This window comes from Perognathus longimembris, chromosome 7 (assembly GCF_023159225.1).
Source record: "Perognathus longimembris pacificus isolate PPM17 chromosome 7, ASM2315922v1, whole genome shotgun sequence".
NCBI lineage: Eukaryota > Metazoa > Chordata > Mammalia > Rodentia > Heteromyidae > Perognathus > Perognathus longimembris.
In genome coordinates, this window is record NC_063167.1 from 3,476,590 (window position 1) to 3,500,291 (window position 23,702).

The 23,702-nt window shown below is 65.3% G+C and overlaps 2 protein-coding genes across 4 annotated transcripts in view; one reads left to right on the forward strand and one right to left on the reverse strand.

Annotated features, from left to right (window-relative positions):
* Positions 1–8,768, forward strand: part of Kcnab2 (potassium voltage-gated channel subfamily A regulatory beta subunit 2) — a 76,743-nt gene extending 67,975 nt beyond the window's left edge. For all 3 annotated transcript variants that reach the window (XM_048350137.1, XM_048350136.1, XM_048350138.1), the window contains 8 exons: positions 728–771; positions 1,059–1,145; positions 6,034–6,119; positions 6,656–6,776; positions 7,031–7,125; positions 7,713–7,833; positions 8,041–8,129; positions 8,333–8,768. In XM_048350137.1, the coding sequence (XP_048206094.1) occupies positions 728–771; positions 1,059–1,145; positions 6,034–6,119; positions 6,656–6,776; positions 7,031–7,125; positions 7,713–7,833; positions 8,041–8,129; positions 8,333–8,422 (733 nt within the window). In that variant the 3' untranslated portion in view covers positions 8,423–8,768. The remainder of the gene's footprint in view (positions 1–727; positions 772–1,058; positions 1,146–6,033; positions 6,120–6,655; positions 6,777–7,030; positions 7,126–7,712; positions 7,834–8,040; positions 8,130–8,332) is intronic.
* A 5,478-nt stretch (positions 8,769–14,246) lies between these two features.
* The window catches only part of Chd5 (chromodomain helicase DNA binding protein 5), a 49,765-nt gene continuing 40,309 nt past the window's right edge, over positions 14,247–23,702 (reverse strand). The window contains exons 32-42 of the mRNA XM_048349811.1: positions 23,251–23,330; positions 22,945–23,083; positions 20,153–20,242; positions 19,688–19,825; positions 19,341–19,449; positions 18,701–18,833; positions 16,481–16,676; positions 15,638–15,801; positions 15,418–15,532; positions 15,256–15,309; positions 14,247–14,762 (exon numbers count right to left, since the gene is read on the reverse strand). Coding sequence (XP_048205768.1) covers positions 15,302–15,309; positions 15,418–15,532; positions 15,638–15,801; positions 16,481–16,676; positions 18,701–18,833; positions 19,341–19,449; positions 19,688–19,825; positions 20,153–20,242; positions 22,945–23,083; positions 23,251–23,330 — 1,172 coding nt within the window. The 3' untranslated portion in view covers positions 14,247–14,762; positions 15,256–15,301. The remainder of the gene's footprint in view (positions 14,763–15,255; positions 15,310–15,417; positions 15,533–15,637; positions 15,802–16,480; positions 16,677–18,700; positions 18,834–19,340; positions 19,450–19,687; positions 19,826–20,152; positions 20,243–22,944; positions 23,084–23,250; positions 23,331–23,702) is intronic.

Sequence of the window (23,702 nt, forward strand, 5' to 3'; positions counted from 1 at the left end):
ACAGGCCTGAAGCAGGACCCTCCGTGTAAAGTACCCGGTGTTCTGGTGGGTGCCGGTGGTTCAGGTCTGTCCTACCAGCTGCTCGGGAGGCTGAGACCTGGGCGATCGGAGCTTGAGAACAGTTGCCGGACTCCATCCCCAGAATAACCAGTGAAAACCAGGACTGGAAGTGCGATGGCACAGAGCCTGCCCCAGAACTGCAAAGAAGAAAACACGCACACACGCACGCGTGCGCGCGCGCACACGCACTCTCGACTCTTTTTTTTTTTAATCCAAGCCAAACGGGAGGGTGAAGGTAGAAGCCAGCGCCCCCCTGGGCTCAGCGTCCAGCCTTGTGCTTGGCCCGGGCGCGCTTAGCCCAGAGCCTGTGGCGGTCCCCGCGGTGGAACCGCCCTGCACCTCATGTTTGCCGACCTACGTTTTTGGCCTAACACAGCATCATAAACCTTTTCCCGTCCAGGCACCAGCGTAGCTACTCGGAAGGCTGAAATCAGAGGATCACGGTTCAAAGTCAGCCCAGGCAGAAAAGTCCCCATGACACTCTTACCTCCAGTTAACTACATACAAAAAAACTGGAACTGTGGCTCAAAGTAGTAGAGCACTAGCCATGAGCACAAAGAGCTCAGGGATAGTGCCCAGGTCCTGAGTTCAAACCCCAGGACCAAATAAATATCCCTGAAGGTTCCCTAAAACTGCTCGTAACCTCCCATGCTGGCCTGTTTTTCAGAGCGGAGACTGAGCGGGGCCTTTCCCGGAAGCACATAATAGAAGGTGAGGGGGGCTTCTCGGGTGGGCCCCGGCCCCGTGCCCCGCCCCTCGCCCAGCCACCCAGGGCCTCTGTACAGACAGAAGCCGTCCCTCCTCGTGTCCTCACCCCCTCTCCCCGGGGTGTGCGTCGTTCCCGCGGTGGCAGCCCACCATCGGAATCCACCCCTCCGCTGTCAAAGCTCCCGCGGATGGAGAGGGAGGCGTCCCCGGCCCCCCGAGCGGGCCACAGGGAGGGAGGGCCCACAGTTGTGGGTGCGGATGCGCTAACCGCGGCGGCCCCCTCCACCCAGGTCTGAAGGCGTCCCTGGAGCGGCTGCAGTTGGAGTACGTGGACGTGGTGTTCGCCAACCGCCCCGACCCCAACACCCCCATGGAAGGTAGGTGCCCCCCGATCGCCAGCCTCGGCCCGGTGGGTTCCAGGAGGACGGAGCCGGGCTGCCTGCGGGCTGGCGGGGGGCCCTGGCGGCTGGCAGCACAGAGGGGCACGCAGGAGAGAGGCTGGTGGCCCGGGGGAGGGGCGGGGGGGGAGCCCGGCTGCCCTGGCCGCCCAAGCTGAGTCTCGGCTCCTGTTCTTGGGTGTCCAGGCCCGACCCCACCCCCCCACCCCCGCCCCGGGCTGTGCTCTGAGCAGGTGGCGCCTCCTCGTCCCTGGGCTGTTGAGGTGGTGCTCACGAAAGACTCGGGGCGATCAACCCGCTCCACCGGGAGCTTCTAGGAATCTCTGGCTCTGAGGGATAAATGATCTCCGAGAGGAGGGGAAACACACGTCCGGCGCTTTGAAAAGCAGCTTGGGTTTCTTGGGCGTTTATTTCTTCTCTCCACCCCCGGCTCGCGGCCCCTCCCGTCTCCCCCCTCCCGCTGCAAGCATCTTCTCATTTACGCTTGGCTGCTTCAGGGACTTGGAGAGTTAAGCTGTGTGCGAGTTATTTTTTGTCATTAGTTTATATGTGTGTATGTGGATATATATATATATCTGCACACGCGTGTGGAGATATATATGTTTTCTTTTACGTTTTAACAGAATGCGTGTTCTTCGCCACGTGATTTGTGCATCCCCTGCCCCGTATCCTACCACGCCTCTGTGTTCCCACAGCTATCAACTCTGGTCTCTTTAAATCTTTCTTTTATCACCAGGGGACCCATTTAGTTCCTCCAAGGCCAGGACATTCGTCATAGAAGGTACACAGTACCCTGAGCCCACCATTGACTTCTGATCCGAGCTGCATTTTATGAGACAGCCTTCTTATTTATAAGGCTCTCTGGCCCCCATGACAAACCTCTCCATAAAATGCGGACGAGGGGAGGGAGCGCCCCTCGAGGGCCTCTCGCGAGTGAAGGGAAAGCCGCGCCGCGCCCACGCTGCCATTCCACGCGCCCCCCGCCGCATGCGCCCCCCCCCACCCCGTGCCTGCGCTGAGCTGAGCGGCCGTGGCCAGCCGTCTTCCTGGGGGAGGGGGGGCCTCTCGGTCTGGGGACGCTGCCACCATCCCCGCCGGGAACCGGTCCTTGGACGGTTCCACAAGAAGACTTCCAAACGTGTAGCCCCCCCCAAGAAGTCTCGTCTCCATCGTCATCCGTCACTGTCACCTCTGACAAGCTTCTGTGTCCCCTCCCCCAGTGCAAAGAACCGCAGCCCGCCGCCCGCCCACCGCGAAGCACGCCCGCTCCACGTGAGCACCGCGGCTGCGTGGCGGCCGGCGCCCCGCCCACGCCCGGCGCCCCGCCCACGCCCGGCGCCCCGCCCACGCCCGGCGCCCCGCCCACGCCCGCTCCTCGGGAGCACCGCGGCTGCGTGGTGGCCGGCGCCCCGCCCACGCCCGCTCCTCGCGAGCACCGCGGCTGCGTGGCGGCCGGCGCCCCGCCCACGCCCGCTCCTCGCGAGCACCGCGGCTGCGTGGCGGCCGGCGCCCCGCCCACGCCCGCCACCGGGCGCGTGGGGCACAGCCGCGCTCCTCACGGGAGACCTCCCCAGCCCACGCCCGCCCCCGGGCGCGTGGGGCTCAGCCGCGCTCCGCACGGGAGACCTCCCCAGCCCACGCCCGCCCCCGGGCGCGTGGGGCACAGCCGCGCTCCTCACGGGAGACCTCCCCAGCCCACGCCCGCCCCCGGGCGCGTGGGGCACAGCGAGCTCCGCACGGGAGACCTCCCCAGCCCACGCCCGCCCCCGGGCGCGTGGGGCTCAGCGAGCTCCGCAGGGGAGACCTCCCCAGCCCACGCCCGCCCCCGGGCGCGTGGGGCACAGCGAGCTCCGCAGGGGAGACCTCCCCAGCCCACGCCCGCCCCCGGGCGCGTGGGGCACAGCGAGCTCCGCACGGGAGACCTCCCCAGCCCACGCCCGCCCCCGGGCGCGTGGGGCACAGCGAGCTCCGCACGGGAGACCTCCCGAGAGGACGGCGGCGCGGCTCTAGGTCTGCCTGGCCTCTGCCCTTCCTGCGCAGAGGACCCAGGGCCGAGCCCCGGGGACAGGCGGGCTCCCTGGGGACGGGGCGGCGTTCCGCACCGGGTGCCGCCTGAGCTCCCATGCGTTACTTGTGGAGCCGTCGCGGTGCCCGGGCCTTGGGCAGCAGCTGGAAGGATCTGGCGCCCCTGCCTCGCCCCGGCCCGCATTAAATACTGAAGGAAGGGATGGTTGTTTCTGAGGCCACTGACTTCACGCTTGGGCAGTGCCGCCCCGGGCCTGCCTCTACCCAGATCTTCTACCCAGGGGCCCCGGGGAGCCGTGCCCGGACCCTTCCCCCTCGGGACGGCCCCGCCAGGCCCCGGCCTCTCAGCCTCCCCAGGGTTCAACTCCTCCCCATCTTTGCATGGAAAGGGCATCGTGCGGTTCACTGGTTGGGATCTTCATGACCAGAGCACGTGGGGGAGGAGGGCGGGGGAGGGAAGACGGGGGAGAGAGGCTGGCAGGAGGGAGGGCAGGGGAGAGAGGCTGGCAGGAGGGAGGGCAGGGGAGAGAGGCTGACAGGAGGGAGGGCAGGAGGGAGGGCAGGGGAGAGAAGCTGGCAGGAGGGAGGGCAGGGGAGAGAGGCTGGCAGGAGGGAGGGCAGGGGAGAGAGGCCAGCAGGAGAGAGGGCAGGGGAGAGAGGCCGGCAGGAAGGATCCTCTGGCTTCATTCTCTCTGGCATGGACTAAGCCTTGGCTGGGGAAAAAAATGCAGATGAGGCAAACAGGAGGCTCTGCTGCGTGGTCACAGGTGGCCCAGGAGGGTTTTTAAAATCCAACCAGGACAGCCAGGTGGAGACGGGCTGGGGCCCCTCTAGATGTGTCACCTTCGCCCCCAGGGACCATCGTTCCAACAACAGAGGTGCTGGCATATAAAGCAGACATCCCGGAAGGTCCAGGAGGCCCAGACTCCCCGCGCTGCTGTACCTCGCCAGACTGGGGCAGAGGACCCCAGGAGCTGCGCCCTGTGTGGAGGAAGAGGGTGGGGGCCAGAGTGTGGGTTTTGGGGGTGCTGGGGTGACCCTGCTGGAGGAGACCACCCACACACACACCGGCCCTCATGGTCTTAGCAACAGCCCTTGGGATGGTCGAGTTCCTCTGGAACTCAGCCAAGCACGGTGCTTAGGGACCGGGAAACAGGCCGGATGGGCGCCCGCACCACCACCCCAGCTGGGAGAGGGTGCCCAGGACTGCCGCCATTCTCCTTCCTTCCCGCCCGCCATTTCCAGGGACCTCAGCCTTCCCATCTGGGCAGCAGGGGAAGAGTGGACCACTGCAGGGGGCAGGGCTCTGCGAGGTGGATGTCACGGGGGGGGGGGGGGGATGGGGCTCTGGGAGGTGGATGTCACCTGGATGGGGGGGCTCTGCGAGGTGGATGTCACCTGGATGGAGGGGGGCGGGGCTCTGCGAGGTGGATGTCACCTGGATGGGGGGGCTCTGTGAGGAGGATGTCACCTGGATTGGGGGGCAGGGCTCTGTGAGGTGGATGTCACCTGGATGGGGGGGCCAGGCTCTGTGAGGTGGATGTCACCTGGATGGGGGGGCCAGGCTCTGTGAGGTGGATGTCACCTGGATGGGGGGGCTCTGCGAGGTGGATGTCACCTGGATGGGGGGGGCAGGGCTCTGGGAGGTGGATGTCACCTGGATGGGGGGGGCTCTGCGAGGTGGATGTCACCTGGATGGGGGGCTCTGCGAGGTGGATGTCACCTGGATGGAGGGGGGCAGGGCTCTGGGAGGTGGATGTCACCTGGATGGGGGGGCTCTGCGAGGTGGATGTCACCTGGACCTGACCGCTCTGTGTTTAGACACGCTTCCTCTCCCCCCTCCCTACTCTGCCTCCGGCGGGAACTGCAAGCCCTGTACCGGCATAGCCCCTAGCCGTCTCCTGCTCCAGCACCCCACGGAGCTGAGGGGTGTTTGCAGTTTGAAAATGGAAGGCCAGGCCCTGCTTTCTGAACCGCAGCCTCCCCAGGGGGTGCAAGCAATGGGGCCGGGAGGGTAATGCCTGTGGCTGGCAGGCATTCATGTCTCACAGAAGCGTGAATGCTGGCGGGGGGGGGGGGGGGGGGGGGGGGGGGCTTTCTCCTATCTAAAGAAGGAGGGCATGGTATCCCAGCCACTCCTCGGGGAGTCTCAGCGCGGCAGGGTTCTAGTTACTTCCAGAGCTCCTGGAGCCACACCCCTGTCTGCTCCAGGCAGCCTCGGCCCCTCACCGTGGGGACCCACCTGCAGTGGCCTGGGCTGGCTTGAGTCGGGGACACAGTCCCCATGGGGCTGTCCTCTCTTCTCTGCTCTCCAGGCGGGAGGAGAGGTGCCCAGGCCCCCCCTCGGGGCCACGCAGCGCCCCACAGACGCCATCACCCGGCCCCGCGCAGGCCTCGGGGTTCCAGTGGGGCTGTGGAAAAGGCGGAAGTGGGCGAAACCTTGTTTCCTTTCTGTTGCTTTTTGCCCACTTGATTGTCACCGTCCTGTGTGCACAGCCTGTCTGGAATGAGCCGTGTCCTCAGTTTCCCCCAGATAGAGAGCCTCCCCCATCCTAAGCCCCCCCCCGCAAGCTGCCATGGAGACGGGGGTCCACCGGGGCCCCTTTGCAAAGCTCCCGTGGGGCTTGCAAGCAGTCGGCGCCACTGTTTTCAGGACGGGTTTCTTGGACTCTGGCCCCAGCCCCAGCCGCTCGGAGCCAGGAAGCGCGCTGCTTGCGAGACCCCGCGGCACCTCTCCCCCTCCCCCCAGCGCCCCGCCTGCACTTGCGGAATGCCCCCCCCGCCGGGCCTGAGCCCCAGCGCCCCCCCCACACCCACCCACGCGCTCCCTTCTCTCTCACAGAGACGGTGCGGGCCATGACGCACGTCATCAACCAGGGCATGGCCATGTACTGGGGCACGTCCCGCTGGAGCTCCATGGAGATCATGGTACGGGGTGGGTGCCGGGGCGGGAGCCGGGGGGAGGGGGCGTCCCATCCACAGGCCTCGCAGACAGACCTCCACCAGAATCGTGGCCCTGGACACGGGCTTTGCCCTCCCTCGCGGAGCCTCAGTTTCCCCACCTGGCGTGGCCTGCCCCAAGACTTGCCTGAGGCCAGTGCCTCCCGGGTGGGGCTCGAGTCCCCCCCAACTGGCTCCCACGTGGTCCCCGCAGCCGTGTGAGGTAGCACTGTCACCCCGATTCTCAGCGCGGGAAATGAAGCATGCTCGGGGTTCCTCCACTCAGAGCCCGAGCTGCCTCACAACATGACCCGGGCAATGGCCGTGCCACACGCCGCCCGGCTGCCAGCCCCTCCCCAAGGCACCCTCCCACCCCCCGCCCCGCTCATCCAGCTCACAAGAGCCCTGATCCCGGGAAAGCTGGAGGAGGGGGGGCAGCTGCCCGGGCGTGCCTCCCCGTCCTCTCCCCCGGGCCCCCGGGCCCCAGGCTGACACGAGCCCGTCTGCGCCCATTGCACCCACAGGAGGCCTACTCCGTGGCCCGGCAGTTCAACCTGATCCCGCCCATCTGTGAGCAGGCCGAGTACCACATGTTCCAGCGCGAGAAGGTGGAGGTGCAGCTGCCAGAGCTGTTCCACAAGATAGGTGGGTGCCCGGCCCCGCCCCGCCCCGCCCCAGGCCCCGCCCCGCCCCCAGGCCCCGCCCTCACCCGGGCCACAGGCCCCGCCCCCAGGCACCGCCCTCGCCCCGCCCCGCCCGGCCCAGCTCTCGCCCCGCCCCGCCAGGCCCCGCCCTCACCCGGCCCCGCCCTCGCCTCGCCCAGCCCCGCCCTCGCCCCGCCCGGCCCCGCCCTGCCCCCACGGGCCCCAGGCCCAGCCTCACTGACTTCTCCCCCTCAGGGGTGGGCGCCATGACCTGGTCCCCTCTGGCTTGTGGCATCGTCTCAGGGAAGTATGACAGTGGCATCCCGCCCTACTCCAGAGCCTCCCTGAAGGTGAGGGTGGGGGAGGAGGGGAGGGAAGGGGGGGAGGTGTCTCGGCCCAGGGGAGGGAGGGAGTGCACTGGGACGCCCCGGGCCTCGGCTGAGAACGTGGATGGAGCTCTTCCGACCGTGCCCGCATCTGGAGGGGCTGCCGTGGGGCGGGCGCCCCCACCCCTCACAGTGGCCAACCCACTGAGGTCACCCCCCCCATGGCTTCTCAGCACCTGGGGACGAGCTCAGGACGAGAAAGTCACGGCTGGCCCCTGGGCCCTCACACACACGGAGAATCGGGAGGGTTCCCACGTGGGGCACAGGCGTCCCAGACCCCCAATCCATAGCAGAGGCAGGGAAGGGAGGACTGCGGCCCGGGCCCTTCCCAGCGGGAGGAAGAGCTCCTGTGGGCCAGAGGACAGCCCCGGGTCAGCTCACCCCGCTTGTGGGAGAAGGGAAACAGCCAGTGCCCCGCGGGGCAAGGCGGGGTTCCACCCTCCATCCGCAAGGGCGACACTCGAGGCCGGGGCGGGGGGGGGGGGGGGCAGGCGGGCGCCTGCCCCTGGAGGTCCCTGTGGCCCCACACTGGAGCGGTGTCCCTCTCCCAGGGCTACCAGTGGCTGAAGGACAAAATCCTGAGCGAAGAGGGCCGGCGCCAGCAAGCCAAGCTGAAGGAGCTGCAGGCGATCGCGGAGCGCCTGGGCTGCACCCTCCCCCAGCTGGCCATAGGTACCGCCCTGCGCCCCGGAGGTGGGCTTTGCCCCCTGGGGAGCCGGCGGGGCCCCTGAGCACAGCTGAGAGCTGCGCTGTCGGGGGCGGGGGAGGGGGGGGTGGGGACCCGAGACCAAGCGTCGCCTCTGCCCAGGCCGGGGCGAGGCTCACCCAGGAGGTACCGCCGTGGGCAGGCAGCGCCCTGACCCTCAGCCTTGCCCACAGCCTGGTGCCTGCGGAATGAGGGGGTCAGCTCCGTGCTTCTGGGTGCTTCCAACGCAGAACAGCTCATGGAGAACATCGGGGCCATTCAGGTGAGCGCGGCGCTCGGGAGCACCCCGGAGTCGTGGGGGAGGAGTCTGGGCTCAGGCAGGCTTCCCCGGGGGCCCCCGGACCTTCAGCCACACAAAGCTGCGTGGCCTGTAGCTGCTTCAGCTGGAGGCCACGTGCGAGGGGGGCAGAGCCCGGCCGGCCGCAGGGCTCGGGGCACAGCGCTGAGTCCCCCTTGTCCTTGCAGGTCCTTCCAAAACTGTCGTCTTCCATCGTCCACGAGATCGATAGCATTCTGGGTAACAAACCCTACAGCAAAAAGGACTACAGATCCTAAGCTCCCCCGCCACCTGCTCGGACAGTTTCCGGTTCCCCCCTTGTCTCTGTTCGCTCGCTTACGCTGTCTCGAAGCCAAGTGCAGTGTGGTTTGCATCCGCGTGGGAGACGCCACGCCCGGGGTCATCGGGAAACCGGCTCCACGTTGCCGCCAGACGCTGCCCGCTGCTTCTCTGGACGCCGCCGGATGTGTGCCGGGGAGGCGGCACTGGAGAGGAAGGACACCCGCGCGGCCGCGGCCACGCCTGGCACCTCTGTGCGTCCCCCCGGGAGAGGCCGTGCTCCCCCAGCCAGGCCCCTGCAGGGAGGCGCCCCACATCGAAGCCAAGCGGAGCCCGGGTCGGGTCCTCAGGGCAGGCGGGACTGGCCTCTTCCCAGGCCGCCTCGGCCAGGGTCCTGGTGGCCAGGACAGGGCTTCCGCCGTCTGTGGGCACCACGGTACTGTCACCTTCAGATCCCTCCCACCCCCTTCCCCACCCAGCCCTGCCCCCTGCTGTGCCCACTGGGGAGGAAGGGGCCACCCCTACCCTTGCTGGCAGGGGCAGGGACGAGGGACATCCGTTCTGTTGTGTGGGGCCCTCGAAAAGGTTGAGGTGGGGGTCTGATTCCCAACAAATTATTCCTTTATTCCCACAAATCAGTGGCCTGCCAGAGCAGGTGCCTGTAGCATTTGGGAGGGATCCAGTGGGGAGGGGTCCAGTGGAGGAGGGGGTCCAGTGGAGGAGGGGTCCAGGGAAGGAGGGCTCCAGTGGAGGAGGGGATCCAGTGGAGGAGGGGGTCCAGTGGGGTGTCCAGTGCAGGAGGGCTCCAGCGGAGGAGGGGTCCAGTGGAGGAGGGGTCCAGGGAAGGAGGGCTCCAGTGGAAGAGGGGATCCAGTGGAGGAGGGGTCCAGGGAAGGAGGGCTCCAGTGGAGGGGATCCAGTGGAGTAGGGGGTCCAGTGGGGTGTCCAGTGCAGGAGGGCTCCAGCGGAAGAGGGGTCCAGTGGAGGAGGGGTCCAGTGCAGGAGTTGTCCAGTGCAGGAGGGGATTCAGTGGAGCACTGGTCCAGTGCAGGAGGGATCCAGTGCAGGAGTTGTCCAGTGGAACAGGCATTCAGTGGAGGGGGATCCTGTGGAGGGGGATCCAATGGAGGGTGTCTAGTGGAGCTGCTCCGTCCATCCTTGCTGCACAAGGCCCTGGGCCCTTCCATCCAGCACTGTCCAGACACCATGCTGTCACCTCACAGTCCACAGACAGCAGCCGGCTGGGCCCACTTGTAGGAGGCTGGGTTCTAGTCGGGTGGAGCCCCTCTATCCCAGCCCCGTGCTGAGGGGGGGCCTAACTCCTCCCAAGGGCTAGGGAGGAGTTCCCCTAGGCACAGCCCTCCGTGGTAGGAAACGCCCCCAGGCCCCTTCCCCTGAGGGCAGCTAGGGCTGCTGTTCCCGTGGGAGGGGGGAGAAGACCGGCCCGCGCTGGCTGACAGCAGTGGAGGCTAAAGGCTCCGTCCACCAGGCGGCTGCAGATTGGGGGTGGGAGGCCCAGAGGTCCTAGCAATGCCCAGCCCCTGCCCATCTGCAGATCCCGCCCCCCACGCCAGCCTGGCGCCCAGGGCAGGCAGGGCGGGGCCCCACCGCACACGCCTGGGGTGCGTGCAGCATTTGCCGCTCCGCCCTTCAGAGGCTGAGCCTGAGCAGCTCCGCCCGCCCAGCCCTGCTCTTCACGACCTCCCCTCCCTCGCTCTCCGCGCCCCCCCCCCCCCGCCGCTCTCCACACCCGCCTCCCCCTCCCACCCCCCCCCCCCGCCGCTCTCCACACCCGCCTCCCCCTCCCACCCCCCCCCCCCCCCGCCGCTCTCCACGTGCACCGCTGTCTTCGCAGCCGGGCGGGGCCTGGGTGCCAGGCAGGGAGACCGCCGGCCCGGCCCGCAGCGTCGTCCTCGCCCCGCCGTCTTCCCGCTGCCGGGGCCCCGTGGGCGTGGGGCGGGGCGCGGCCCCCCTCACCCCGGCAGCGGCCCTGGGCCGCGGGCAGCCCCTCCGCGCGGGGCCCTGCAGGGCCAGCCGTACCCAAGAGCAAGACCTCGCCCCCCCCCGGCAGGCAGGGAGCCCCAGCCGGGCCCGCGGTGGGAAGGTGGGCAGAGGGCGCAAGTACCCACGCCCTGGGGTGTCCACAGGCGGGAGGCCGGGGCCCCAGACCGGCGACGCGGGTGCCACGTGCGGCACCCCAGACTCGGCCGGCACTGAGGCACTTCCGGGAGGGGGACTCTGCGTGCGGGGGCGGGTCCCCCATGAGGGAGGAGCTGCGGGGGGGGGGGGGGCGCCGGTGGAGGAAGAGCAAGTGCGGACAGCCTAGAGAGAGGGAGCCGCCCCGCCCTGAGGGGCGCAGCCCCGGGCCTGGGCCAGCCGCAGGCTCCCTGCACCCCAGGCCCGACTGACTTCCATGAGCCCCAGCCCCCGCCAGCCCTGGCCACCCTCCCTCCTCCCCCGGCCCAGGCCCCAGGCGCCCTCGCGCCACGCACACGGGGAGCCGGTCAGACCCGGGCCCAGGGCAGCTCGGGCGCGGCCCTGTCCACACGCGCTTCCTCGCCCTTTTCTAACGAGCGCCCTCCGCGCACGGCACCGCCCGGCAGAGACCGCGTCCACCCGACTTCCTGAGACTCAGACCGAGGCCCAGCCGCGTATTTATGGAATGACAATAAAACCCTGCCACCCGCCCGCCTCGCGCCTCTGTCCCCTCCCGTGCCCTGCACGCAGGGCAGCTGCTCACACCTGAACACCGGGCCTCCGAGTCCCAGTCCGGTGGCCAGGGCGGGGCCGAAGCGAGGGCCACAAGGGTGGAGGGGGGGTGCTGTGCCTCCGGGGACCACTGGGTACCCCCCACCTCCTCTGTCGACACCGCCAAGGGCCCGGTGGTGGGCTTGGGGGGGGGGGGTGCTGGGTCTCGGGGGTGGGCTTGGAGGGGGGGATGTTGGGCCTCGGGCCCGGTGGCGGGCTTGGAGGAGGGGTGCTGGGCCTCGGGGGTGGGCTTGGGGGGGGATGTTGGGCCTCGGGGCCCGGTGATGGGCTTGGAGGGGGGGGTGCTGGGCTTCGGGGGTGGGCTTGGAGGGGGGGATGCTGGGCCTCAGGGCCCGGTGGCGGGCTTGGAGGGGGGGGATGCTGGGCCTCGGGGCCCAGTGGTGGGCTTGGGGGGGGTTGCTGGGCCTCGGGGCCCGGTGGTGGGCTTGGAGGGGGGGATGCTGGGCCTCGGGGCCCAGTGGTGGGCTTGGAGGGGGGGTGCTGGGCCTCGGGGCCCAGTGGTGGGCTTGGAGAGGGGTGCTGGGCCTTGGGGGTGGGCTTGGAGGGGGGGTGCTGGGCCTCGGAGCCCAGTGGTGGGCTTGGGGGGGGGATGCTGGGCCTCGGGGGTGGGCTTGGAGGGGGGTTGCTGGGCCTCGGGGCCTGGTGGTGGGCTTGGAGGGGGGGGCCCAGGGTCCTCTCTTTTCACCAGGGCAGGGGGCGGGGCTGGTGTGTCCCTCCTTCCTGGTGAGCCCTGAGCTTCAGGCAGCAGCATTGCCTGGGCTGTGGGGGGTACCCCATCTCCCCGCACCCCCTTCCCTGAGCCAGCCTGCGGCCAGGTTTCCATCCGCTGGGATTCCAAGAACCACACCGACTCGATCCCTTCCCACAGGGTTTATTAAAACACAGAAACCGAAACACACAGAGTACGAAGGAAAGGTGGCCGTGTCAGCCGGTCCCCATCAGCTCCCGGGACCACACTGGGGACAGGAGATGACTGCAGAGGAGCCCAGGTCCCAAGCGTGGCCCTGCCCGCCCGGGGGCCCTGGCGCAGAGCCCCTGCCCCCCCCAGCCGGGGCCATGCCAGGGCAGGAAGCCTGGCCCCCTTGGCTGGGCCTGGCCAGAGCGCCTGCTCCAGAGCCCAGCTGAGACCGGGCAGGCAGGGCGCCCCCTCCCCTCCCGCTGGAGGAGATCCGCTCTGAGTCAGGACGCACAAACACCCAACAGGCCCTTTCTGGGTTATCGCACCTAAAAAAATACTTTTGTTTAAAAAAAAATCTGAAAATTAAGGGGGGGGGGGAGTCCATAAACACAATGACGTCAATGACTTTGGGCTGACGCACCACCACCTGTAAACTTCTGGGAACCCAAGGGGGCAGCGCGGTCCCCCGGCCGTGGTCTGCACAGGCCAGCGGGGTGGACAACAGGCTGCCCTGGCCACCGCCAGGCCAGTGAGGTGGGGAGGGGGGAGGGGGCCCCCCTCAGCACCCCACGCACACCCCGGCCCTGCCCTCCACACCCGGGCACATACACCAGGCTCTAAGCTACCCAACTTGCCCCCTCCAGCGCCCCGGGGCTCCTGAGCCTGCCCCGCCCCGCGCACAGGCCTCTGAGGGCCCCGGCGCCCCTGGGGACCTGGACCCACCTGGGTGGCAGAGCACCCCGAGGCCTCTGGGACGGGACTCCCAGCACCCAGGATGCCCGTGGCCTTGGAGGGTGGCGTCGCCTCACGAGGGTCTCGGGGAGACGGGCCTCATGCAGGGGTGGGGCAGAGGGTCGCCCCAGCTCCTCCAGACGTGGCCACCCCAACCCCAGTGGCTGTCACCTGAGAGCCACCCGCGACCCCCAGCCCAAGGTGGCTCCACAGAAGCCTGTCACACCCGGTGCACTAACGCAGCCTCGTGGGACCCAGCTGGCCGCCCCCACCAGCACAGCCAGCCCGAAGACACCAGACGCGGGTGCCGCCCCGCCCCCACCCCGGCGCCGACCGGAGACAGGACCTCTCCCCCCCCCGACCCAGCAGAGCTCCCCTCCCCCAATGGCAGCAGCCCTCCCTCCAGAGCCTCTCGGGTACCCCCTCCCTGGGACGAGGCAGGCTGTGCGCGAGGCCCCCAGCCTGGAGAGAAGTGGGAGACAGAGGCCTGAGGCCCGGGAAGAGGCAGGGCGGGGGCGAGCCAGGCTCCCACGAGGCACCAGGGCCTCGGGGCGGAGCCCGGCCTGGCGAGGCTGGTCCTCCGGGCCCCACCCTGGGGACTGGGGACGGGAAGGCGGGCTAGCCACGGGACGCCCGGCCTGGTCCCGGCTCCACCGCCCCGGGGAGCGCGGTGCTCCAGGAGGCGGGGTCAGCGCCGTGACGCACTTCCTGCAAACAGGCGTGCTCGGCCCTGACGCCTCTCCACCTGCAGCGCGGCCTTGGAGATGTGGGCGACGGGCATGTGGGAGGACCGATGGGAGGGGCCTTGGGGTCCAGCCCTCCAGGGGTTCAGAGAAAGAGTCACGGTACGGATGTGCACACTTGGGGTTTAGCCAGGGCCAGGTAACTGCCTGAGTGTCCAGGAAACAAACTAGGGAGATCTCCTCCCACTCGGCCGCCCAGACGCTCCGCTCCGCTCCTCCAGCCCCTCCCGGGCCGCCCGGTGCCCTGCCTGCAGGCCCAGCCAGCCGCTCGCCCCGCGGGTCTCCAGACCCTGGGCAGCTGGCAGCTCGGGGCTGGCGGCCTTCTCCAGGCTGACATGACGCTAGCAGCGGGGTCAGGGCCTGGCCCCCCACCCTCCACCCAAACTCGGGCCGTTCCGAGGGCTAGCGGGGCGCAGGGGTGAGGCGGCTCCCAAAAATGGCCAGGTGGAAAGACGGGCCTCCGACTTCGGGGTGTTCCTGCGGGAAACCCGGCTGCCCCGACCCAAGGCTTAGCCAGCGTCTGGGCCATCGGGTGGGCAGCTACTCCCAGACCCCACCCGCCCGGCGGGGAGGGGGACCCGCGCAGGCCGAGCCCCGGGCAGGGCGGCCGGGCTTCTCAGTGTGAACAGGGTGGGCCCACGGAGGGCTCCCGGGGACCCAAAGCTGCGTCCGTCCCCGCCTCCAGGAATCCCAGGCTTCGGGAAGCTCCTCCCCGAGCCTGGAGCCCCGTGCGTGACAGAGCCAGGGCTGCGGGTCGAATCTCCCCATCGTCATCCCATCTTTATCAAGACAAATGCGTTCAAGTCTTCGATAGGAAAGTGCAAAAGATGTACAAATAAATGAAATCTCTTCTAAGAAGTCGTCTGGGGAAGGTGGCGAGGGGCCACTGGGCGAGGGCGTGGGCTAGGGTGAGCTACCACCCCTGGGCGACCTCCCTGGGGCGGTGTCCCCCTGCCCGGGGGTGGCGTCCCCCTGCCCGGGGGTGGCGTCCCCCTGCCCTGGGCTGGCGTCCCTCTGCCCGGGGGTGGTGTCCCTCTGCCCCGGGCTGGCGTCCCTCCGCCGCAGGGCGGCATCCCTCCGCCCCGGGCTGGCATCCCTCGGTCGTTTCCTCTTCCGTCCCAGGGTGGCGCCGGCTCCTAAAAAGGCAGTAGCTTCTCTCCCGCAAGGCCGCTCCAGCGGGCGGCTGGGCAAGTGCGGCTGGGGGAACAGACGCGCGTGTCACACAGCCTGGGCCACGTGACCAGAGAGGGCCCAGGCCCACGACGGCCTCTAGCCACAGGGCCAGGCCCGGGGGCACCCCAGGGTGGGACAATCCCCAGCCTCCAGCCACAGGGCCAGGCCCGGGAGCACCCCAGGGTGGGACAATCCCCAGCCTCCAGCCACAGGGCCAGGCCCGGGAGCACCCCAGGGTGGGACAATCCCCAGCCTCCAGGGGCAGCAGCAGCTAACAAGGACGCGCCTGCCCGGCACCCCCTCCTCAGCTTGTCCCCCCAACCGGGGCAGATCTGGCTTGGGAGGAAGCCGGTGACTCTGCCCGAGGCTAAGGACACACACGCGTGCATCCCCACACACTGGGGCAGAAGGCCCCAGGCCCAGCGTGGTCTCCAGAGACGCCAGGGTTTGGGGAGCCGGGTTTCAGTGTAGACAGGCGGGGGTCGCAGGCGTGGGGAGCCGCCCACGGGGGCCTCACCTTGCCCGGAAGCGAGCGCAGCGACGGGGAGAAGCCTCGAGGATGGCTAGATATCTGCCGAGGAGAGAAAGGAGAGCGCGGGCTTGCGCAGGTCCGGGGCGGCGGGCAGGCGGGCCGGCAGGGCCCCGCAGTGCATGCTGCCCGGAGCGCCGGGGAACCTACCGGTCACATAGGGACCCAGGGGCATCTGGTTGTAGTTGACAATCCCTCCCGGTCCAGGGCCCCGGAAGTTGGGCCCAAAGCTGTTGTTGTACATCTGGGAGGAGCCGAAAGCGCCCTGGAGGCAAGGATCAGCTTTACAGGCACAGTGCTGTCTCCACCCCCGCCCAGCCCCCGGCCGGGGACGCCCGCCGGCACCGGGGGGCCCAGCCGGGACCCTGACCTGCTGAAGGGTGGGGTCACCGGCGCGGTTGGTCAGGCGGCTGAGGATGCTCCGCTCCGACATCTGCAGGCGAGCAGCCACCGGGGGGATCCGGGACAGCATGGACGGCAGCCGCGTCACGTCCGCCTTCATGTCGCTCAGCAGCTCCTCCAGCTGGTTCAAGACTGCCGGGGGAGCCGAGGGTGAGGCACCGAGGCCCTGCGGCGGGGCTCGCCCGGCGCGCTTTACAAGGGGGCGCTGTGGCTCGTCCCGGCAGCCGGCACCAGGGGGCGCTCCTCACCAGGCCCCAAAGCCGGAGAGCCGAGCCGTGGTCACCCACAGGTCCAAGCAGCGTGTTCCCTCCTAGGGGGCTCCCGGGGGCCCACCCCCGGTCAGGTACCGGGGCTCACAGGGGGGACACCGGCATGGTCCGGTGACTCCCAGGCCTTGGGGCCGCCCAGCCAGCCTGGGGGCTCCACAAGGACTACAGAGAGAGCGGCGGCAAGGGTCAAAGGTCTGAGTCCCAGTTGATCACAGGCCAACTACTTCACCCCCAGAGTTCCAATCTGCTCACCCTTAGTGGGGCCACTAAGATGAGTTAAGATGAGTCACTAGAGCATTTTTATGAGCATCGTAAATACAGCCTTTACGAAGCCCAGGGCCTGCCCTCCAGGCCTTCAACGAAAGAAGGCGCCTCAGCCCCCCGGCAGGTGAGGTGATTGCTGTATGACGGTGTTCCAGCCCAGGAGGCTCTGCACCCTGGGCTCCAGTTCCCTCACCAGGGAGGCCTGGAAGCCTCCTGGGCAGGAAGAAGGCTGGGAGCCTTTCCCGGGGCGCGGGGCGCGGGGCGTGGGGCTCGCTCACCCTTGTGCAGGACGGCATTGGCAGGCTTGTTCCCAGCGAGGGACTCCTTGGACAGGTGCTGGTGACTCTCAGCAAGGCACTCCACCTCAGCCAGGCGGGCATTGAGGGCCATGGCCGGGTGGTTGGGGTCCTGGGTCATGTTGAGGTACGCGGCCCTCCGGAGCTGCTCCTCGATGACCAGCGCCTGCTCCAGCAGCTGAGGGATGACTGGGCATTGGCCTGGCCCCTCCTCCTCCTGGAGGGCCACGGGCCCCCCCCCTCCCCGATCCTCCAGCACCTTCCACGAAGGGCACCTTCCCACTGCTATCCATGTTGGCCTAAGCTGACTGCCCTTGAGAACTGCACCAAGCTGTTCCCTGTGTCCCTCCAGTGGGCCTGGTCCAAACAAGGGCCCCATCACTTTGTCAGTTGAATGAGTGAATGAATCCATGGATGGATGAAGGATGGATGGATGCATGGACAAATGCATGAATGGATGGATGCATGGACAAATGCATGAATGGATGGAAGGGTGGATGGAAGGATGGATCGATGCATGGATGGATGGGTGGGTGGATAGATGGATGAATGGACAGATGCATGGATGGAAGGGTGGATGGATGGGTGGGTGGGTGGGTGGATGGATGGAAGGGTGGATAGATGGATGGATGGATGCATGGATGCATGGATGATGGACGGACGGATGGATGGATAGACAGATGGATGGATGGATGGACGGATGCATGGATGGATGGATGAATAGATGAATGGATGGGTGGTGGATGGATGAATGGATGGACGGACAGACGGATGGATGGGTGCATGAATGGATGGATGGATGGGTGGATGAATAAATGAATGGATGGGTGGGTGGGTGGGTGGATGGATGGATGGATGAGTGGGTGGATGGATGGATGGGTGGGTGGGTGAGTGGATGAATGGATGGACGGACAGACGGATGGATGGGTGCATGAATGGATGGATGGATGGTGGATGAATGAATGGATGGGTGGGTGGGTGGGTGGATGGATGGATGGATGGATGGGTGATGGATGGATGGGTGGGTGGGTGGGTGGGTGGATGGGTGGATGGGTGGTGGGTGGGTGGATGGATGGATGGGTGGGTGGGTGGGTGGATGGATGGATGGATGGATGGGTGGATGGATGGATGGGTGGGTGGGTGGATGGATGGATGGATGGATGGGTGGATGGATGGATGGGTGGGTGGGTGGGTGGATGGATGGATGGATGGGTGGATAGATGGATGGATGGATGGATTGATGGATGGATGAATGGACAGATGCGTGGATGGAAGGGTGGATGGACGGATGGGTGGGTGGGTGGGTGGATGGATGGATGGATGCATGGATGGATGCATGGATGGATGACAGATGGATGGATGGACGGACAGATGGATGGATGGATGGACGGATGCATGGATAGATGGATGGACAGAGAGATGTATGGACAGGTGCATGAATGGGTGCATGGATGGATGAATAGATGAATGGATGGGTGGGTGAATGGATGGATGGGTGGGTGAATGGATGGATGGATGGGTGGGTGGGTGGGTGGGTGGATGGATGGATGGGTGGGTGGGTGGGTGGATGGATGGATGGATGGGTGGATAGATGGATGGATGGATGGATTGATGGATGGATGAATGGACAGATGCGTGGATGGAAGGGTGGATGGACGGATGGATGGATGGGTGGGTGGGTGGGTGGATAGATCGATGGATGCATGGATGGATGCATGGATGGATGCATGGATGGATGGACAGATGGATGGATGGACGGACAGACGGATGGATGGATGGACGGATGCATGGATAGATGGATGGACAGAGAGATGTATGGACAGGTGCATGAATGGGTGCATGGATGGATGAATAGATGAATGGATGGGTGGGTGAATGGATGGATGGATGGATGGACAGATGGATGGACAGGTGCATGGATGGATGAATAGATGAATGGATGGGTGGGTGGATGGATGAATGGATGGACGGACAGACAGATGGACGGGTGCATGGATGGATGGATGGATGGATGGATGAATGAATGGATGGGTGGGTGGGGGATGGATGGACAGATGGACGGATGGATGGGTGGATGGATGGATGGATAGATGGATCCTCAGGTCTAGGTACACAGGAAGGAGCTTGCTCTGGGCTTTCATGAACACGGCCCCTCACGGAGCCCCCAGTCCTTTCTAGCCTCCACCTTGGCCAAGGACTGACCTTGAACCTGCGGGCGAGGAACTTGTTCTTCATCTCCAGGTAGTTTCCCTTGTGGACCTCGGACTTGAAGGGCTCATTGAGGATCATGTACCTCGGGTCATTCTGGATGTCCTGCCAGCGGGCATAGCCATGCCTGGGGGGCACAGTTAAGGGCAAATCTGGCCCGGAGGCGGTGTGGCCCGGTGGTGTGGCCCGGCGGTGTGACGGGCAGCGAGCGGCCCGTCCTGTGCCTGGCCAGCTGGCTGTGTGCCCCCAGGGAAGCCACCTCAGCTCCGAGACCTCAGCCCGCAGCGCCAGGTGCCAGCGACCCCACCCCGGCCCTGGGGACTTCCGGGGTCCCCTCCTCCACTCCACAACGGATGGCCACACTCAGGACCTAGCCCAGACCCACCAGTGGGGCCGGATTCAGAGGGCACTGGGAAGGGGTGGGCAGCCCTGGACCAAGGGCGCCCCAAGCCCATGACTACGTAAGAAGAGGGAACTCAGGACACAGGCGCTCAGAGAGGGCCTGGTGGCCACGAGGCGGCGTGGAGTGACCCCGAGCACCAGTGGGAGCTGGGAGGGGCAGGGCGACTCTCCCGGGACCCGAGGCCCACCGTGTGGCAGGCCAGGGACAGCCTGGCCTGGTCACCAAGGATACGTCACGATGCCCGCCAGCAGCCAGTAGTCATGGCGCCGGTGCCAGATGTCGTAGATTTTTCCGGAGGACACGGCAGCCCGCTCCTCGTTCTGCCACAGCGTGTGCAGCTCTGGGAAGACGGCCGAGGTAAGTTGAGGCAGCGGTGCCCTGCCAGGCTATGCGGACGCAGACCTGGGAGCGGCCCTAGCCTCCACCCTGCCCACCACAGCGGGGCACCGCCCAGGGATCCGAAGAAACGCGGGCAGTGCTCTTACCAACCGCTCACACGCTAGCACACACCAGCCCTGGGCCCAGACCGCCCGACCCACCCCCGGAAGTCTGTGACGCCCCGCTGCCTGCCCCCGCACCTGTGAAGCCTCCGTCTGCAATGTTGAACATGAATTTGAACCTCCCACTCTTATCTTCCTTCTTCCCCTCCTCCTCTTCCTCTCTGTCGCCGTTTTGCTGTGTTTCAGAGGGCTCCTTCTCCTCAGCCTTGGGGTCATCTGGGAGGAGACAGACCAGTCTGCATCCAGAAGGCACTGCCCCGGGGGGCCCCTCCCCTCCAAGCGCTGGGGACCCACGGGCTGAGCCCAAATGTTCCCGAGCAGTCTCTATGACGCGCTCCTCTCCCTGTCTAGGTGGCTGGCGGGGGGAGGGGGGCGGCAGAGCGGGAGGCTGAGCCCAGCAGGGGGAGAGCATGGTGCTGCATGGGGCTAAGGAGCCCAGGCCCCTGTCCCAGCCCCAGCCAAGGCCTGGCACCGTGCCCGGGAGGCTGGCCAGAGGCCAGACCCACCCACGAGGGCACAGGGCAGAGCAGGGGCGACCCCCACCTGGCCTGAAATCGCCGCCATCCCCTCTGCTGTGACTCAGGCTCAGCTCCAGCTTGTCCAGAACTTTCTCCTTCTCAGGAGGCACATCGTCTGTAAGACATGGGAGGCTCGTGGGTGGAGGCCCAGGGAGGCCAGCAGGGGCCCATCCCATCCTTCCATCCGTCCATCCATCCAGCACGGCCACTCAGACACGCGGGGCATCCCAGCGTGCTCCCCCTCTCCTCCAGGCCTCCCCCACTGACACCAGGCAGTGAGAATCCAGCGGCAGGGCCCCCAGGTTCACCCCGGAGCGCCTCTGACACACGCAGAAACGCCGAGCAAGACCGAGAACGAGGGCTGGAGCTCAGCCTCCCGAGCGGAGAGGACCCCGAATGCAGCAAGGATGACCAAGAGAGGGAGCAGAGACCCGGGAGGACTGAGCAGCCTCACGAAGAGCTGCAGACGCCTAAACAATCCAGGCCCCCATGGCTCACACCTACAATCCCAGCCGCTCGGGAGACTGAGATCTGAGGAGCGTGGCTTTCCAAGGCAGCCTAAGCAGAAAGGTCTCCGGCTAGCGTTGAGCCACTATGCGGGAGAAATGCAAAGTAAAAACTGAAGACTACAGAACTAACCACAAACTTTCCAAATGAGCTGGGAGGAAGGGGTTATAACGACTATTTGGCCAACTCCAAGAGATGGTAGAAAAGGAGAAAAAAGAGGCAAGCGTATAAAAAGAGAGATGTACACAAACATTTGGGCCTTCATATAAGCTTTGTGCTAGCTGCAGTCAAGGTTTTGGGCTCTGAATCTGCTTGCCAATGACGGCATTTTAATAGACTCCCAATTCGGCTTCTTAGAGTATGGCTTCTCTGTTATCTCGCTGATCAAATTCCCGCATAACATATAATAAATGTAAAGAGATTAAACTTCTTAGCTAAAAGACAGAGACTCCATGATTAGATTTAAAACCCGTTCCATTGTTTACAAGAGATACCTAAAACGCAAATTACACAGATATGAAAGTATAAAAGAAAACCTTTGCCAAGCCTAGAGCAGATAGAGCACATATGTACCTATAAAAAGTCCATCAAGCTGGTGCCGGTGGCAGCTCAAGCCTTGAGCTGAAGAGCTCGGGGACCATGCCCACGCCCTGAGTTCAAGCCCCAATACCCACCCCCCACACACACACACAAAGAACATTATGCAGCCAGAAATGGAGCTGTAGCTCAAAGTGCTAGAGCACTAGCCTTGGCACAAAAGCTCAGAGACGGTGCCCAGGCCCTGGATTCAAGCCTTAGGACTGGCACACCCAAAAAAAAAGTCCTAGAAGTAGACAACGGTGACAGCTGCACAGCTCTGTGAATGAACTGAACTGCATGCTTTGTGAAATATACTGCAAATTTATATGTGATACATCATATTATGTATCTTTTAAGCCTGAGGAAGTACACAGGGATGTACGCCTACATTCCCAGCACTTAGAAGGCTGAAGAGGGAGATTATGAGGTGAAGCCTGAGTTACAAGCTGAAGCTCTGTCTCTAAATAAATAAGGAAGGGAGAGAGTAAGAGAGGGAGAGAAGAAGGGAGAAGGGAAGGAAGAACTAGAGAAAGGTGTACCACATAGAGACAGACAAAGAGACGGACAGAAGAGCCATAGAAATCAGCCAAAATAAACATTAAAACTAAATGTAGCTGGGAATATGGCCTGGTGGCAAGAGTGCTTGCCTCATATACATGAAGCCCTGTGTTGGATTCCTCACCACCACATACACAGAAAACGGCCAGAAGTGGCGCTGTGGCTCAAGTGGCAGAGTGCTAGCCTTGAGCAAAAAGAAGCCAGGGACAGTGCTCAGACCCTGAGTCCAAGCCCCAGGACTGGCAAAAAAAGAAAAATTAAACTAAACTAAATGTATCAAGAAGAATGCTAATCATTGCAGAATAATTACAGGTTCCCTTCACCAGAAAAATAATAAACACCTGAATACATGAGCAGCTAGCCATGCAGTCTCAAGTGATATTGAACAATGTCTGGCTTTACAAGGAGAAAGACATTAACCTACAAGCACAATGCAAGAGGTTAGCACAAAGTCTCTTAAAAAGTGATCACACTAGGGGGAGGGGGAGGGGGGAAGGAGGGAGGAGGTAACAAACAGTACAATGTATCCAATGCCTAACGTATGAAACTGTAACCTCTCTGTACGTCAGTTTGACAATAAATTTTTTTTTTCCAGTCCTGGGCCTTGGACTCAGGGCCTGAGCACTGTCCCTGGCTTCTTCTCGCTCAAGGCTAACACTCTGCCGCTTGAGCCACAGCACCACTTCTGGCGGTTTTCTGTATATGTGGTGCTGGGGAATCGAACCTAGGGCCTCGTGTATCCGAGGCAGGCACTCTTGCCACTAGGCCATATCCCCAGCCCGACAATAAATTTTTTAAAGTGATCAAACTAAATACTAGTAAGGATAAAAAAAAACACCACCACCACCTTAGTAACATAATTAACAAGTCTTATCTCGCAATCTAGATAAAGCTTGTGTTTCAAACCTTACACCCAGCATGGCGTGCTTTTAGAAAATTTGGCCAAATCAAGCCAGAAAGCAGATTTCAACAGAATCGGGAGGCTTCCTGCCCTCAAACCAGAAGGCAGCTGAGTTCGAATCGCTCATTAAAGCCTAGCCCAGGACCCAGAATCAGGGCAGCGGGAGCCCCTGCTCAGGGGGGGCCCGGCCCCCGCCCAGCCCTGAGCCAGGGAGAGACGGAATGGCAGGCGGCCCCCCCCCCCCGCTGCCCGGCGGGGGCCGGGGAACGCACCTCTCAGCAGCTGCTCCGGGGAGGGCTGGGCCTTCTCCAGCTCCTCCGGCCGCTCCTCTCGGCCTCGGTCCTGGCTGTCCCTGTCCGCGCTCTCCTGCTTGTCCTCCACCTCGGCTCTGTCCAGCGCTGTGGGCGGGGCCTAGGCGAGCGCAGGGCAGGTGCGAGGCTCAGCAGCCGGGCGAGGCCACCTCTTCCCCAGACCCGGAGGGCCTGGCTTCTGCCTGACCGGGCCAAGGTCTGTGAAGACACCCCACCGGACCCCCAGCTCGCCCCCCACGCGGGCCAAGCCTCCAGCAGCCTCCGTACCTGGGCGTCCAGGGGCTTCTCTGGCTTCTGCAGCCCTTGCTCCTTCTCATCCAGATAGCCCATCTGGGCTTCCATTTTGTCTGAAAGATGATGAAGGGAAAGACGTGAGACAGGGGGCCGCAGGCACGCAACGGGGTACCCCACAAAGAGACGGAGGGCCGGGCTTTCAGGAAGCTCCTTGGGGGGCTGGGCACCTCCAGGAGAGCCGAGCAGGATTCCTGGGTACGCGTGTGGACACTTCCATGAAGCAGGGGGGCAGAAGGCGGGGGGGGGGCTGCCTAGCTGGGGGAAGCGGGGCTGGGAGCTTCCCTGGGGAGCAGCCACCACCCTGCCCCGGGCTGTCATTAGACAGCAGCCCCCAGGAGGCCTCCGCCGCAGCCCCTGGGGGAGCCTGTCTCGGTGGCCAGTGCTGGGAGCGGGCCCCGGGACTCTGGCTACTCTGGCTTTGCGCC